We start from the raw sequence: 17,520 nt of genomic DNA on the forward strand, positions 1-17,520 counted from the left end.
GCATTTATGTAAAACTTAGTTAAACACCAGTATTCACAAAACTTAATGTAGATTTAAAATAGATTTATTTGATAGATTTCCTTTTTTGAACTGTCAAGTCAACCTATTTTAAGGCTTTGCGTAGGAGCGGGGCTACGACCTTGACTACTACTGATCCTGCTGGATAGATCTCAGTATGTAAACCCGACTGAAATGGTGCGTAAACCCGCCTCTTACTATTTATTTTTCCTAATAATTGAGTTTTTTTACCGCCCGTATGGCTTCGTAACGCTTAATCTTGTGGCCAGTGTTTTTCGCCCGTTACACTGTTACCCACCTATTCAAAGTGCTCTTTCCAATCTAACCATCTGGCAAGCCCAATAAATTACATGAGGCCAAACAGCTGTGTTGGTAACATCTGATGTTTGTTTGCCAATCCGTAAAATACCAGCAGCGGATGAAAAACGCAAAATTGTATTTGTTTATTTTTATCTCATTTCTATTGTGTTAAATTGTGCGGAGAGAAAGCTCCCATGCTAGCGGGAAAGAATAGCTGAGGAAAACAAATGAAACAAACCCGAAAAGTGGACGACACCAAAAATGTAAGAGAACGCTAGAATTGGAAGACAAACAATGTCATTGGCAGTGAAGTGAGTGAGTGAGTGATTGCCTGCTTTTCTGTTTAGAACAAGTGGAAGTGTGTCATCGGTGCCGTTTGTGTGTGCGTAAAAAAAATTAAATGACCTGCCTACAATCAGAGTGCATTCTTACCTACAAATAAAATAAATTTCTGTAATAAATTATATAATACGTGTGTAAAGCAAAAGCAACAACGACGACGACGCAACATTTTGGCATATGTCGAACACCGCCATACCACCCCCACCTGCCCCGCCAAATGTCTTTAGATGTGCAAATAAATCCACTACACGCCAAGGCACTCCACTCTTGGAGGGTTGTTTATGGTCTATCGATCATCCGGAGCTGCAAAAAGCTTGTTTTCTGGCACGCATTTGTGCGCTGAAGAAACCCAAATCATGTGCCTTTAATAATATTGACAGCATACTGCAAGTGGGTCCAACTTGTGGTCTTACTGCGGTCAGCATGCTGTTTGGGGGACGACTGTTGCCGCCATGCGTTGTACTAAAAGAAGCTAAAGAAAGAAATTACACCTACAATGGTGAGATGTTTAGTGCTCGCGATTTGTATCAATTGATCTGTGATTATATGCCCCTCATCAACAACAACAACAACAATAATAACAACAACGAAAGCAATGGGGATCAACAATTGTTGCAGCAGTGTGCCAATGGCATAGAAATGAATGGCTGTGGAAAAGAAAGAAAACCACAGCAGACACCAATCGAATGTCAAATACATGAAGGTCGTCTAAATTGTGCCAAGGTTAGAGAAGCTCTGCAGCAGGGAGCATGTGTTTTTGTACCGTATCCTTTTTCAAAAGACCAATGATTTTATTTATAGAATACTTAGCATATGTATGTAAGTATCTGTGCATATATGTATGTGTTTATACATTCGATGTCAAATAGCTAGCAGTTTTTTTTTCGTTGGCAAGAGCGTGCCTGGCGAGTTGCATACAAGCTTCAATAGAAGTGTTTCAAAAATATAAAAATAAGGGTATATTAAGGTCAATATGCGACACACCCCTAATATGATTTTTTTATAAATGGCGCTTGGTTGTCGTATTACATGTCCTGCAAAAATAAATCCTAGCAATGAAATGTGAATAGCGTCTTGAATAGCGCCAATAGGGTCAATATACGATTCTTCTCAAAAACACCCACATCGTATTTTCATATACATACGAGTACTATAGCATTTGAAAATGCTATCAGCTCATAGATTATAAAAACTTGGAGGCGGGCACCAAAAGATGTTTTAATACACCAACAATATGAAATAAAAAAACAACAGACATACCTATGTACATATATCATGGCCAACGCATAGAGTGCAATTTGTGAGGAAAAATCACCAAAACAAATACATATATATTTCTCATACTTTTTAAAATTACCACAAGAATATAAGGCAATATAGCAAAAATGGAGGAAAATGCAAAACATTGTACTGGCAGACTGCCAAAAAGGTTCCCACATAGTTCCACAAGGTAATAACATAGCTACCAGAGCAATCCCATGGCAGCCGGTTGTATGTACCGGATTGACCCGATGAATTCCTTCATCGGCAAGGGCTGCCGCTTCAGTGTACCACACACTGCTACTACAACAACAACAACATAGCTACCAGAGATAATGCATTATTTAAAATCCTAGGCGCTGGCGACATATATGACACCTTCAACCATGTTAAACTTCTCTATGCAGTGGTATTGCAGAACCGCACGAAGTTTGTTCTCGGCTATAAAAATGATATTTTTTTTCTGTCAGCCAACACGAAGGGGATGTCCCCTATGAATGCAGCGCATTGCGTTGGCGAAAGGAAATTAGGACTTAGAGGGGGGAAATGGGTGTAGTGCTTATCGCCATTTGTCTTAAATATCTGGTTGTTATAGTGGGTGGGACAAAAATTAGCCGAAAGTCGATTCCACATACGAACGGTTCGGGTGACATAAGAATTCTCTCTATAATGCAATGTGCGGTCCGCTGGCCATTCAATTACAAACGGGTGTGAGTTCCTAGAATATCTAATATCCCTAACATACATTCTTACATCAGGAATACGAAGACGAATATCAGACGAACACACACCATGAAAGTACCGATAGAATAGCGCCAAACAACCCACATTGCGACGATGATGAAGGGAGGCAATAGAGTTGGATACCCCACTGTCCCCAACTAACGCCATCGCTCTCCCATGTACTCGGTCCAGTAGCTCCAGGAATGATTTTAAAGCTCCAGCCCATGCATGTGACTTGTACTCCATTTTCGGCCTTATGAAATTGCTGTAGATGTTAAGAAGATCAGACGCAGTGAAGTAATTCTTACACCGTTTGCAAATTGCAAATTTTGTCCTTGAACATTCCACTAAGGAACAGGGGCAAACTTCTCACATATCAAGGATGTGCAGTCCGATTCAAGTTTAAGCTCAATGATAAGGGCCTCCTTTTTATAGCCGAGTCCGAACGGCGTGCCGCAGTGCGACACCTCTTTGGAAAGAAGTTTTACATGGCAAAGTACCTCACAAATGTTGCCAGCATTAGGAGGGGAAAACCACCGCTGAAAATGTTTTCTGATGGTCTTGCCAGGATTCGAACCCAGGCGTTCAGCGTCATAGGCGGACATGCTTACCTCTGCGCTACGGCGGCCTCCATACACCTTACACCGTTTAAGGAAGTCTAAACACTTGAATGCTTCTTTCGGCACTTCAAATACATGTTTAGCCCAATGGACATCATTTTGTATTTTCATGCCCAGAACATCAAGAGCTTCTGACTGCTCAACATCTATACCGTTAATAGACAAAGATGATTGTAATGGGTCAGCGAATCGTTTGTGTGACAACAAGCAGCACTGAGTCTTCCGTGCCTTAAAATCGACTCAATTCATTCGACCCCACTCAGAAATGGCCAGCAAATACTGGCAGAGTGTATCGTCCATAACCCGCCTCTTGTCCATAATCTCTGGAAGACTCGGCCTATGGTCGAATGAGAACGAATGAGAGAGATAACTGTCATCCGCAAATGAGTAGATCGGATTCGATGTCTGACCCAACAGATCGTTGATGAAAATAAGAAAAAAAGAGAAGAAGAAAGAATAGAGCCCTGGGGCACACCTGTGGTCAATTTATGCTCATTGGATGAGAACTCATCTATAACGACTCGAATATTACGATCTCTGAGAAAACTTGAAATAAATCGAACGAAGCCTTTACCGACACCAAATGCGACAAGCTTTAATAGTAGTGCACCGTGCCAGACCCTATCAAATGCCTTGGAGATGTCTAGAGGCACAACCTTGCTCTCACCAAACTGGTGGATTGAGCAACTCCAAAGTTCCGACAGAAGTGCCATGAGAACCCACACTGTTGGTCGCTAAGAAGGCCATTAGACTCTAAATACCTTCCTACAACATTAGGAAGATTGTGATTAGAGAAACACCGCAATGACGGTTTTTATTCCCACTTTGGTGACATCTGGTTAACAATAGGATTTTGAAGTCTGTCGAGAGAGAGAGGTTGAAAGTCGTTGCCAACGCGAATAAATGGTCATACTAGAGGGACGACAATGACAACTAACCTTTAACACCTTTGAGTGGATGTTTAAGGAGCTGTCTAGGTTAGCATGGGCTTCCCACCATTTGGCGAAAGCTGGATGTTTGCAGGGATCTGTCCTGGTGGAGCTGCTGTTTTCACAGGAGGCTGAGTACCTGGGGTTGATTATTGGCAGAAAGATAGTCGGGGAAAGGGTCAAAAGAAACTGAATGCGCTCTACTCCTGTCGCAAATCGAAAAGGAGTTGGGGTCAGAAATGATACGCTGACTGTTTACTACGGTTGTTCGGCCGATTCTCACCTATTTATCTGAATTAAAATTCTTCCTGAGTGAGTGAAATCCCGCTCGCGATACTAATCACAACTGCAACAAAATCAGATTCCGGTGCTGATCTCTGGGGAAAGAAGGATTGTCTCGAGATAGGCACCTTTATTGGCCTAAAACTAAGGGAGTCCGAAATATAGCGCTCATTTTACTTTGAGCCATCTTCTGTTTTGCTGGGGAATGGATATGCGGCATGGCGGTATGCTATAGGCGGCACGACGTTTGACAAACAGGTTCGATTTTTTTTTTAAATATTCCCAAGTGGTGGAATGGCTAAGATATAATCTAGACATGCAGAGGTCTACCGCTTTGCTGTGGCTGGCTAGTACTGACGTTTCAGTCATAGTGTCCGTCATGACAGGTCATTGTCTGATCGAAAAACATGCTAAAAGACTGAAGGTTGCCAGTAACAAAGAAGAAGTCGTTACAGAACATCTGCTGTGTGTGTGTCTCACACTGGCAGTCAAAAGGAGTTCCACTTTAGGTTCTCATTTCTTTGAGAACTTATCTCTTTAAAGCGATTTCATGAGTCGGGAGCGTCACTTGAGCCGCGAAGAATCCTAATTCAATCACGGACAGGCACGATCACAGTTCACTGCCTCACACTTCCTCCCATGTCAAATAATCGCTTTACCTCCATGTCTTTCTTCGTTGCCTCACACAATTCTTTGACAGTAACTGGACAATTTTCGATTAAATCCATTTCAATCTGATCCACTTCGCTGATAGTCTTGCTGGTTTCCGGTATGGGCAATCTCGACAATGCGCCGGCATTACCATTGTCTTTCGATCTACGCAGCCGAATCTTGAAATCAAATAATCGCTTTACCTCCATGTCTTTCTTCGTTGCCTCGCATAATCCTTTGATAGTAGCTGGCAAATTTTCCATTAAATCCATTCAATCTTACATAGCAGCAATATTCTATACTTTGTTGTAAAAATTCGGACTTACTCAGATTTACATTCACGTTGTACGTGTCCAATCTTTTTAGTACTTCTTCCAACCGCTCCAAATGAAAAATGTCATCTCTGGCTGTCACCTTCATTTCGTCCAAAAACACTTTAACACCAGCAATGTCGGCCAACACTTGTTCCATCAATCTTTGCCACTGTCTATTGTTGGCAATGGATGTTTATCAACTACTAATACAGGATTGATTGTTATCTTATAATCCCCGCAGATTCGTACTTTATTGTCTTTCTTTCTTACTACCACAATCGGTGTGGCCCACTCACTCTACTTTCTTTAGCAAACCATCCCTCACCTGATTATCTAATAATGGAAATTGCACTCGTCGTTAGTTTATGCATTTCGGAACGGCATTGTCTTTAACGTTTATGCGAGCTTGAAATCCGTGCTTCGAATCGGAGCTTAAATCCAGGGCGTCTCTTTACAGCCGAGTCCAAACAAAGTTCCGCAATGTGACACCTCTTCTGAAAGAAGTTTTTACATGACATAGTACCTCACAAACGTCACCAGCATTAGGAGGGGATAACCACCGCTGAAGTTTTTTCTGATGTTCTCGTCAGAATTCGAATCCAGGCGCTCAGTGTCATAACCAAGCATACTACTTCACAAAATTTCATTGAAAAACATTATTACTGATTCAGGTAGATTCACGAGTGTACCGATACAGTTAAGAGGCGATGAAGGCAGTCACTAGTCATGTTCACTGAACGATTGTTAGGGAAAGCCTCGAGACCACGGAAGCCAAGTTAGTACAATACAAGGGTTATTAATGCGGTGGTCGGGGATTCGAATCCCACCAAAAAATTTGGCCATTTGCTACAAAACTAAGAACTGCAGAATCACAACTTGCTAAAAATGGGAAAAACGTTTTTCCCATTTGTTGTCACATATATCATTCTGACTTATGAAGTTCTCAATTCGCTTTTGGTAACTCTTTTTCCACTCCACTTAAATGTAATTTAAATATAAATTTAACAGTTATACCAAAAAAAATGAGGAATGATTGTTTAGTTAATAAATTTTTAGTTATTTTTGGGAATTAGATATTGTAAATATTTTAAATACCTATATTCGAAATATTTTGTTTTGGAATATACATATATTTTGAATTTAATATGTTGTTTACTCAATACTTTTAATACCTCATATATATCAGTGGTGATATATTATATGTATGTTTTGTTTATAAACAACTGATGCTTGCAAAACTGTTCAAAATATCTATTTTAAATATATGTCTAATAAAGATTAGTCGTTCCTTCATAATAAACGCAAATTACTCAAGTATTCGTTTAAAATTTTGCTCCCGGACAAATATCGGGTGCCATGACAAATGCGTAAATAAATAGCTGCAAGCAAGTTCGAATATACACATTTAAAATCAACGTTCCATTTCTGTATGGCAGTTGGTTTCTTTTCACGAGTGTTTACCCTAGACACCAACCTACAACTTTTTGGTGTTACCATACTTTCTTTTTATCGATTATAGACAGCCCAGCTGTTTCTGACATTCGCACACCGTTTTGTGAGGTTAGGCTTAGCTAGCGTTTGCAAACAAATCGTTTAGCATTTGTGTCACAAAAATTCTTTAAAATTAATAAAAGAACAGTATAAATAATTAAAATAAAATGGCCACAGAAGAAGAACAAGTATGTAATCATTAATAGCATATAAACAAATGAAGAAAAACTAATGTTTGGTGTATTTCCTCGTTTGTATAGACTCAAGTTGTTTTGCCGGTCAAAGAGCCCCTGGATTTGATACGTCTCAGCTTGGATGAAAAAGTTTACGTTAAAATGCGTAATGAACGGGAGCTACGAGGACGTCTACATGTAAGTTTTTATCTAAAATTTAACCTACATATATTTGATGGAAAAAGTTCCCAAATACAATAAGTCTTATGTTGGGAGATACAACAAGTCATAAATGCATACATCTTTGCCAGAGGCAGTTGACTAACACTAGAAACATGAATGATAGGAAATATTAAAGAAAAGAGAAAACAAAAAATGCTATAAGCGGAACCTCTTGCTAAACTACTAAATTTCCCATGAACATTACATTAAGGAACAGGGGATGTAAATTTGTCCAAGAACACTCCATTAACCTTGAAAAGTCATTCTTATTTTGTTAACTATAATAATAGCCGTCGCGCGTTATAGTTTTGACAAAGGATGATTGTCCAGTGCTAAGGAGCAAGGGCAAACTTCTCACATATCAATGATGGCTGTCCGATTCAAGTTTTAATCTTAATGATACGGGGCCTCTTTTTACAGCCGAGTCCGAACGGCGTGCCGCAAAGCGACACCTCTATTGGGAGAAGTTTTTATATGGCTTAGTACCTTACAAGGTCGTCAGGTAGGCCCATCACAGTGGACAAAAGTTAAAGCTATAAGTGTTTCGGATTTACACAAGTTGCGATTTTTGTTGTTGTAGCAGTGTGTTGTACACTGAAAGGCATCCCTTGCCGATGAAATACTCCATCGGATCAATCCGCTCCTCCACCTCCACATACAAATGTGGCAACAGCAACAATTTTGTTACTACCACAATTGAAGCTGCAAGATTTCTGTAGCTACATCTGGGGACTAGAGTTCGTCTTCATCCTGTGATTGAAAAGAACTCCGAACCTTGGTTCTGTTTGGTTTGCCAGAACCGCCTCGCATCATCAGTCGGTGTCAACGAGGTGTAACCGGTACATGGAGTGGGTACATTTCCGTTCTTGCTCTGGTCCTACTTCGCTACTGGAGTATAGTCCCACTGAATATGATGCAAGGTTCCGACTCAACATAGACAGCAGTGGGTCACAAGTGTCGTCGCCTTCTGCGTCCTCGTTGTTGGCCTATGTATCCCCCCGTGCGGCATTATACGCAACAGCAGCATCCCATTCCCAATGTTAACAGGCCAGTGCCAGGACAAGATCGACGAGAATGTGGATTTTATGAGTGGGAAGAACATATTGGTTGCAGCGATCCAGGAAACAAAGGCAACCAACATCTGATGCACAATTGTCACGGATACAATGGGCTACGTAAGAATCACTTATGGAATGGAGGAGGGGGATTGCCCTTCGTGATGCACCATTCCGTGCAGTATAGACCCATCTAGTGACACCAACATGGATTGCATGGGGATAGCAGTCAAGTCCGGTACTGCCGAGATAGAGCTACACAAAGTGTACATTCCGCAGGTTGGTAGTTGTGACCTAGTTAATGGCCAAGCTCACAAGCCCGACATAAGTGGGCTACTGTGTTGCCATAGTCGTCTGGTTCTAGAAGACTTTAATGCGCATCACGTTCCATGGCATTTTCCCCTAGGTAACGACCAGCGGAGCATAGCATTGGAGGAGCAGATTGAAGGCTTCACATTTTGCACGGTGAATGAGGATGCCCCCACTAGGATTACGAGGAGGTGTAGCAGCTCGCCAGACATTTCCATTGCAACCTCTGATCTCCTGAGTGACGTAACCTGGCAAGCCGTCATTTCTTTAGGATCAGATCACCTCCCCATAATTCTCACCACCAAACTTCATAACCAAACTTCATAATCTCTGAACGTCGAACGTTTATCAATCAAAAGAAGGCCGATCGCATCGGCTTCAGAGAGAAAACCAATCGCCGCTTCAGTGAACTGACACCCCTCTCAAATGGGCTAGTTGCCGAGAGAAAATTTCGAGACATCATCAACGCAGCAGCCGCTCGCTTTATATCAGCTGGTCGAATACTCTAAGTGCGGCCCAATTTACCGGCGCAGGCAGTGTTACTCGCAGACGAGCATGATAGGATTCGTTGCATGGACCCCATTTATCCCAGAATTGGCGAGCTGAATAGGGAAATTACCAGGGTAGTCAACTAACATAAGTTTGTAGCTGGAGCAATGTAACTTAGTTACCGATTTAGGCAAGTTGTGGTCTACTGTTAACTCTCTCTTGAACCCCGGTGGACGGGACGACAGGACCTCAGTCACTTTTAGCAACATAACCGTGACTGAACCGAAGAGGTGCGCCAGATTGTTCAACCATCAATTTATTGTCCATCCCGAAAGTGACAGGGCTAAGAGGAGAACCATTCGCCGTTTCCGTGGTCTCCGAGCCGATGGACAGCCATCACAATTTACCGTGGGCGAAGTTACGAATGTCATCCGAGGCACCAAATCATCCAAGGCGTTGAGCCCCGACGGAATCTCTACATTGATGGTTAAGAATCTAGATCAACCTGGAGTCGAGTACCTTACAACGGTCCTCAACCTGTCTTTGAACACTCTTTTTAGTACCCGACATCTGAAAAATCGGGAGAATTATCCCGCTACTGGAATCTGGAAAAGATCCGAGGAAGAGGGAGTCGTAGATCCGAGGAAGAGGGAGGACGCCAAACTCTTTGAGGACATCGCCAATACGTCCCTCCCGCCTGAAACGCTGGGTGGCGAATTATCTGTGTGGTCGCCAGGCATTTGTTGAATTTAGGGATAAAAAATCGAAACACCGTAGAATGAAACGGAGTTCTCAAAGGCGGGGTGCCATCTCCGGCACTGTAGATAGGTATCCAACGGCGAGAAGCTTTATGGTGGATCTACATGACCTACAGCTTGATTTGCAGCGCAACAAGAGAGAACTTGTAGAACAAGAGGGTCTAGACAACGGTAGCAGATGCGGTGAATAGCTACCGGGTGAATGCGGTCCTTGGAGAATAGCCACCTTCCTTTGCACCTGAAGAAATTGACCTCCCTACACGTGTCAAATCCAGATACCTTTGAACACACCGCACCTTAGTCGCAGAGTTGCTGGATCTGGATACACGACAGAATCAAGATGAAAGATACAACAAAACTCACATGGGATAGCTGGGAGCACCACACAGGCCGAAGCATTGAGGCCCAATCTGTGTGGTGCTGTCACAAGATGCTGCGAGCTACCGGGCGGAAGCTCCATACGTAGAAGCTGCAACGGCAGTTGCGGACAATCAGCGGTATCGATCGGAGAGTCTCAGTGAGAGGTCGGGCGGCACCGGCTCTTGCATAAATACTGAGTGCCTATGACAAGGCGAGTTAATGGCGCCTTTAAATAACAAATGACCACAAATGTTCCCGCGACGATAAGTCCTTTGGATTGGAACGAACTTGTTCACCTACAGGAACTTGACGAGGATCGCCACCTCCCCATGAAAATGTGGCTACAACAACAACAACTTCAGATATGTCAGATTGGATCTTTATATTCCAAAACCATCGATACGTAAGAGAAAATGCAAAATAAGCAACATGCCAGGTAGGGTTGAGCAGTATGCATGCAGATAAAGTGTATCGCAGTGCAAGAAAGTAGGGCTAAAACAAGAGAGCTTAGAATGATTGACACATAAAAGCCTTTGTCTTCTCCCTGCTATTGTTGGACAATGACAATGACCCTTGAAGCCCGGGCTTATTTTGACTTAGCCCCAACATAGGGACCCTTCATTTCCGCAAGAAACTCGCCCATAGGGCCTTGGTCCCCCTGCAACACATAGCATCGTTTTATGCTTTATTCGCTTAGCCATTCTAGAATGTGTCTATCTATTAAAGAGATCGCAAAGGGTGTTCATAACAGTCATCAGCAACGCTGCCTAGCTAGACAGCCGCCTTACTTCCCGCCACCATTTGACGGGCCTGGAACTAACAAAGTCGGATAGGCTGTCCCAAGTTGTGGATAGCCCTTGCCGATGAAGGACTCCATCGGCTCAGTCCGGTACGTGCAACCGGTTGGCATGCGTGTCATGGGATTGAGATGTTAACCCCTTAGACCGTTTTTGGCGTTAAGTTTATTTTTTCTATCTAAGATGTAAAGTATACGTCATATAAAACTTTTACAATTTTAATTAACATATAAAAGTTTTATAGCGAAAATATTTCTGTTCTAGGCTTTCGATCAACATTTAAACATGGTGCTAGGTGATGCTGAAGAGACCGTCACAACAGTTGAAATCGATGAAGAAACCTACGAAGAAGTTTACAAAACTACAAAACGAACAATACCCATGTTGTTTGTCAGAGGAGATGGTGTAATTTTAGTATCACCACCCATGAGGGTTGGTTAATAATATGAAAGAGAGTTTTCTAAATAAATATTAAATGATTTTAAATACTCTTATATGAGTTCATTCTTGTTCAAAAATGTTATTTCGGGTAATTTGTTATAATTGATTTTTTTTTATTTTTTGGGGTTTTTATCTAACATGGAATTCTGCAATTTGAGCCGGTCAACCACATTTCTTAGTTAACTTTATTGAACTTCTCTCACTTCCAATCCAATGGTTTTCGTTAAATATTTTCTTACCCCATAAAACTTTAGCTATGATCCGGACTACAATCATTCACCATGCTTAAAATCAGGTCATAAAGCCCACTGGGCTTTAGTAATCGGCTACTTGATTAAGGAAAACGATGAGGTAATTTCAATTGAGTTCTTTCAACAAAAATATCTTTGATTTCTAATACAGCTTCATTTTTTATAGTTCTTCGTAATAGCTCGTCATGGTAAAGCTAAAAATCTTGCCGTTTGGTCTTTACAATCCTTAAGTGATAGCAATGCAAATTTAATTGAATTTGCCCAGCCAAAAGGTTATCCCGATTGTGATTTTCTTTTGCCACCTGGTGGCATAGGTGGTAATTTAGGTTTAAGAGAACGTGCCATTATTGTTAAAGGTCTGCCGTTTAAAGTAACAACGATTAGTTAGAATATGTCTTAATTGTCCTACATATTCGATTTACAACGATTTTAGTTTTTTTGTATACAGTCTCAAGCCATTTGTGTAACTTTAATTTATTTTTTTTTGCTCAAAATTTTTATGTTTTTTATGTCATACCTTGCCATAGCCAAACATGATTAATGTGAAATATTTTTACATGTCTTTTACGTTCGTGGAAAATGGTGTTTGTCATATTTATATAAAAAATAAATATATATATTTTTTTTAATAACAGATCTTTTTCTATGTCATTTTTTAAGCTGTTTAATGACCAGGTGAGACGCTCACATAATTTTCATGGAATTTTTTCTTACCTTATATATGTTTTAATTCTTCAATGTAATGAGGGTCTTTTTTGGAAATGTAACTTACATAGAAAGTTGTCACCAAATTTAAATTTTGACGGATGATTTTTCAAATTGTATCGCTATCTGTTTTTCTTGATCTCTTTCAGGACCTGTGGTATGGTAAGTCAAAATCGTAATCAACGAAAAATTCTAGTTTTTCACATGAAAACATGAGTCTAAAATCAAATCGAGCTTCCGGTTATAAGGAAAAAATCGAAAAACTGACTGATTTGGGAAGAAAAACAGAAATTTATCTACCTATGGAATAGCTGCAACTGCAGTCGTGAACAATCAGCGGTATCGAGTGGAGAGTGTCAGTGAGAGCTCGGACGTCTCGAAAAATTCTAGTTTTTCACTTTAAAACATGAGTCTAACATTAAATCGGTTATAAGGAAAAAATCGAAAAACTGACTGATTTGGGAAGAAAAACAGAAATTTATCTACCTAAGGAATAGCTGCAACTGCAGTCGTGAACAATCAGCGGTATCGAGTGGAGAGTCTCAGTGAGAGCTCGGGCGACATCGGATCTTGCTTAAATAGTGAGTGCCCATGATGCTCGATATGACAAGGCGAGTTATTGGCGCCTTTAAATAACCACTGCGCATCATGTCCTACGAGCTTGCTCACCTCCACATGCTTCACGATCATAGCCACCTCCACATGCTAATGTGGCTAAACAACAACAATAATAGTCTAAAAATTGTCTCTCCCCGATTACATATTAAACTCAGCGAGTGCGATTAGTTGGAGGCTACCGTCACGCTTCCGCCTATAGAAGCTTGGGTTCAAATCTTGAAATGAATAGAAAAAAAAACAAAGCCGTGTTCAACTGGGCGGGGCTGAATCTTCTATACCGCCCACCATGGAACGTATTTGTCACGCTTTTTGCAAGCTTTGGCTGGGAGGTTTCATCAGGCAAATCGGAAAAGAATTGCGCTCTCGAAAGCCTCAAGAGTTACAATCTGTAAATCGGTTTATACGGGAGCTTTATGTAAGCGTGGACAATTCCAAAACGACCTACATTACTTAGTAGTATTTATGCATAAGACGAGGTTAGTATATGCACTGGCGGATGTATTGGAGAAGTACAGGGCAAGGCTCCGGAGACCACCGTTGAGCAGAGGTTAGCCTGTCCGCCTATGACGCTGAACGCCTGGGTTCTAATCCTGGCGAAATATTCAGCCGTGGTTTTCCCCTCCTAATGCTGGCAACATTTGTGAGGTAGTATGCCATGTAAAACTTCTCTCCAAAGAGGTGTCGCACTGCGGCACGCCGTTCGGACTCGGCTATAAAAAGGAGACCCCTTATCGGACTTCACTCATTAATATGTGGAAAGTTTTTCCCTGTTGCTTAGTGGAATGTTCATGGGTAAAATTTGCAATTTTTACATGGCAAGGCTCCACATCAACGCCTATTGATGATGGCAAGGCGGCCGGTTGTACGTACCGGATTAACCCGATGAAGTCCTGCATCGGCAAGGGCTGCCGTCTCAGTGTACAACACACTGCTACAACAACAACAACGCCCCATGTTATAGCTGCCTTGAGACGAAGCATGAATTTGGCTATGGATTTGTGGTACTTTTCTCCAAGTTTACTCCGGTGGAAGAGAAACCAGCCACAATCCGCATAAAGGCCAAATTCTTTAACATCAGCCTTATTTGCGCCCATGCTTCGACAAACAGACAAAGGATACGAGCGCCTAGAAAGGGAATATGACCACTGTCCCGCCCATGATATAAAAATCGTTCTAGGGAACGATTTGTCCCGATGATATTACGACACAGTGGCAATCCATTGCCCACTCCATGGAAAATGCCACGAAATCCGTACTTGGCAAGGCAGCAGGATCCGACGGGTTACCCGTCGAACTCTTTAAGACCAGAGGCGTCAGCTTGTCTGCGCAATCTGGATTGAAGAACGCATACCCTATGATTGGGACCTCATCGTACTATGCCTTGTGTACAAGAAAGCAAGCAAGACGGAATGTGCCAACTATAGAGGAATAAGTCTCCTTCTCATCGCCAAACCCTGGAAAAATTCCGAGAAGCACAAATCAACACCTACCACCAAAGCCGCTTTCCACCAAAATTAAAAAGACTCTGCAGGACGACAAGATGTTACACCCGGCACGGGATTGTTGTGAGCACCACATAAGCTCGGACATTAAGGTCCGATATGTGTGGTGCTTATTACGGCCACGAGAATCTTAGAGATGCGAGCTACCGGGCGCGTCCACAGGATGCGGATAGTGGAATGCTCTATACGGAGTAGCTGCAACGGCAGTCGCGAACAATCAGCGGTATCGAGCGGAGGGACTCAATGGAAGGGCGGGCGGCACTGGCTCTTACGCAAATACTGAGAGCCTATGATGCTCGATATGACAACGCGAACTATTGGCGCCTTTAAATAACCAATGGCCACCTTGTTCCCGCGGCGATCGCTCCTTTGGACCGCTACGAGCTTGACGAGGATCGCCACCTCCACTTGAAAATGTGGCTACAACAACAACAAGTAGTTACAAACTGAATGGCGGCATAGGTATGTTGGAGGTATAAAAAGAAAAATGTGTTAGGCGATGGTTATTCCCTCCTAATCCTGGCGACATTTCTGATGTTTTAAGCATAGTAAAAACATTTTCCTTAAAGAGGTGATGGAATGTTCGTGGGCAAATTCGAAATTCCAATGCCGTTAGTTTGTATCTGCATTTGGTGAGGTGTGGCCCCATGCTATGCTATCCAGACTATGCTGTTTGTGTGTTGTGTCTATATCTAATATATAATATTCAATTTGTGTTTGTCTGTCGGTTCGTTTGTTTGTTCCGTATAGACTAAAAAACGTCTGAACCGATTACCTTGAAATTTTCACAGAATGTGTAGGTTGGTCTGGAAGGAAACTTAGGCTATATAATTTTTTGATGTCGGAAGGGGGCTGACCCTTCCCCAAAAGTACTACCCAAAAATAAAAGTGGACCGATCGGGATAACATGGAATTCAAATGAAACCTTTTCAAGAGTAGAGTACGAAATTCATAATAAAAGTTGGGTCCAAGTACCTGGAGGGCCGCCCCAGCCCCAAAACCCCTTAAAATAGGCTTATTTGACGATCATGTCAATATGGGACTCAAATAAAAGGTATTCGGGAGTAGATTGCGAATATGGTCAGGAAGTAGGAATAGGCTTTATAATTTATTGATAATGGAATGGGGACGGACCCTCTCCCTTATGCCAAAAACACAACCCAAAATCAAAAATGGACCGATCGGGACAATATAGGTATCAAATTAAAGGTATTGGAGAGTAGAATACGTATGTGGTATTAAAATTTGAGTTTAAGTACCCATCGGGCCGCCCCAACACCAAAACTTCTCCCCAAACAGACGTATTGGACGTTCATTTCAATATGGGGCTCAAATGAAAGGTATTTGGGAGTAGATTTCGATCGAAGTATAGGGGGTCACGCCACCCCTAAAAAAACGTCATTAGACCCATTATGACTATATGATACTTGGCTGAGCCGATTTTCTTAAAACTTTCATAGATTGTGTACGTTTTTCTGGAAGAAAACGTAGGCTATATAATTTTTAGATATCTGGTGGAGGTGGACCCTCCCCCTTGCCGCACATGGGCACAATAAGGGTATCAAAGGAAAGGTATTGGAGATTAGAAAACGAATATGGTATTAAAACAATGACTTGAACAATGACTTGTACTTATTAGTATTTGGTCCAGATCGGATCATATTTCGATATAACTGGTATGGGACATAAGGTATGCAATTTTCACCGGATTTTGATGATATGTGATTTACATATATACCGGAGGTGGTGGAGTTCGGCCCGGTCGAACTTAACGCCTTTTTACTTGTTGTCATATGCTTTTTATTTATTTTTTTTTTTTTCATCCATACAAATAAACCCGCCCTATTGTTCAGGCTTTTTGTACGCTTTATCAATTCTAAAATTAATTCCCAATTTGGATTTATGTACTCTGAAAAGGCTATGCCAAGAATTCTTTGCTCTCCCCATACTCCTTAAGTACCATTTTTGCTGTAGCTATGTTACACGTCCCCTTATTGTTGATGGTTAGTCATCACTTATCACTTATTAATGTAGAAGTCACTTTTTTTAGGTAAACTCTAAAGGAACTTCGTATGCGGTAAAGATGAGTATTTTGTGTATAAGGGCCTGTTTGCATTCTATTGATGATGGTCAATGATCAATAAACCCGCCATGATCAATAAATGTCGTATTTTGATAATATGGCCGAGCCAAAGCTTTTATTTTCAGTGTTTATGTCCAATAGACGCCAATTTGGATTCACTATTTATGTCCATGTAGTTTGTTTGGGACAATTGCTGCCATGATCACCATTGATCTAATGATGTGATCAGTGTAATTTCTGTCACATGTACAATATAAGTGCATACAACTATCCTCAAGTCCTAAAATCCCTCCCTTCAAAAATGGACGTTTTAGTTATAGTCCTTTTTTTTAAACAATTTATGTGCTTACAGATACCAATAAGAAGTTTATAACTAATTGAGATAAGCTTTGCACATTTACTTAAGTGCTTGCAGTAAAACCTGAAATTCTGTAGTTCTTCTTTGTTTCTCTTTTTAAAGCTGGTTGGTGATGTAGCATTAGCTTCGTTATCTAGGAATATGTTTTTGTTGGCGATATTATACAAAAACTAAAACTGAAACTACGTGCTACAAATTAATCTGTAATTTGAAATTCCCTCCCCTTCCACATGCTTCATTGAGCGCAACTGGCTGGCTGTGGGAAAACCAATGGACTTACCTTTCGTTTTGACCTTGCCATGCGTTGGTCTCTGGAATTTTCTGCCTCGCCTGGTGGTCTCTTGCCCCAAACGGCTAATGCGATGCGGGTGTAGGTAAAAATAAGCACTGACAGTGGCACAATAAATTGTAGTGTCAGCAGTGCCCATGTGTAGTAACAATTTTGCTCGGCTGTGGGCCACTCTTCTTT

General features: G+C 41.5%; 2 protein-coding genes and 1 long non-coding RNA gene across 4 annotated transcripts in view; 2 read left to right on the forward strand and 1 right to left on the reverse strand.

Annotated features, from left to right (window-relative positions):
* Positions 1–17,520, reverse strand: part of LOC106084922 (uncharacterized) — a 132,462-nt gene extending 114,942 nt beyond the window's left edge. Inside the window, exon 1 of one of the 2 annotated variants that reach the window (XR_009397140.1) lies at positions 17,332–17,520. This is a non-coding gene — a long non-coding RNA (uncharacterized LOC106084922). Of the gene's footprint in view, positions 1–5,451; positions 5,722–17,331 lie in introns of those variants that run through there. The other variant, XR_001220886.2, reaches the window with a different exon arrangement.
* On the forward strand, positions 336–12,374 carry LOC106084920 (actin maturation protease). The gene is made up of 3 exons (XM_013248889.2): positions 336–1,424; positions 11,789–11,885; positions 11,952–12,374. Exons 1-3 carry the CDS (start codon positions 838–840, stop codon positions 12,171–12,173), a joined length of 906 nt encoding a protein of 301 aa, XP_013104343.2. The 5' UTR covers positions 336–837; the 3' UTR covers positions 12,174–12,374.
* Positions 6,878–11,587, forward strand: LOC106084921 (U6 snRNA-associated Sm-like protein LSm3). The gene is made up of 3 exons (XM_013248890.2): positions 6,878–7,118; positions 7,191–7,301; positions 11,358–11,587. Exons 1-3 carry the CDS (start codon positions 7,098–7,100, stop codon positions 11,532–11,534), a joined length of 309 nt encoding a protein of 102 aa, XP_013104344.1. The 5' UTR covers positions 6,878–7,097; the 3' UTR covers positions 11,535–11,587.

Source organism: Stomoxys calcitrans, chromosome 2 (genome assembly GCF_963082655.1).
Source record: "Stomoxys calcitrans chromosome 2, idStoCalc2.1, whole genome shotgun sequence".
Classification (NCBI taxonomy): domain Eukaryota; kingdom Metazoa; phylum Arthropoda; class Insecta; order Diptera; family Muscidae; genus Stomoxys; species Stomoxys calcitrans.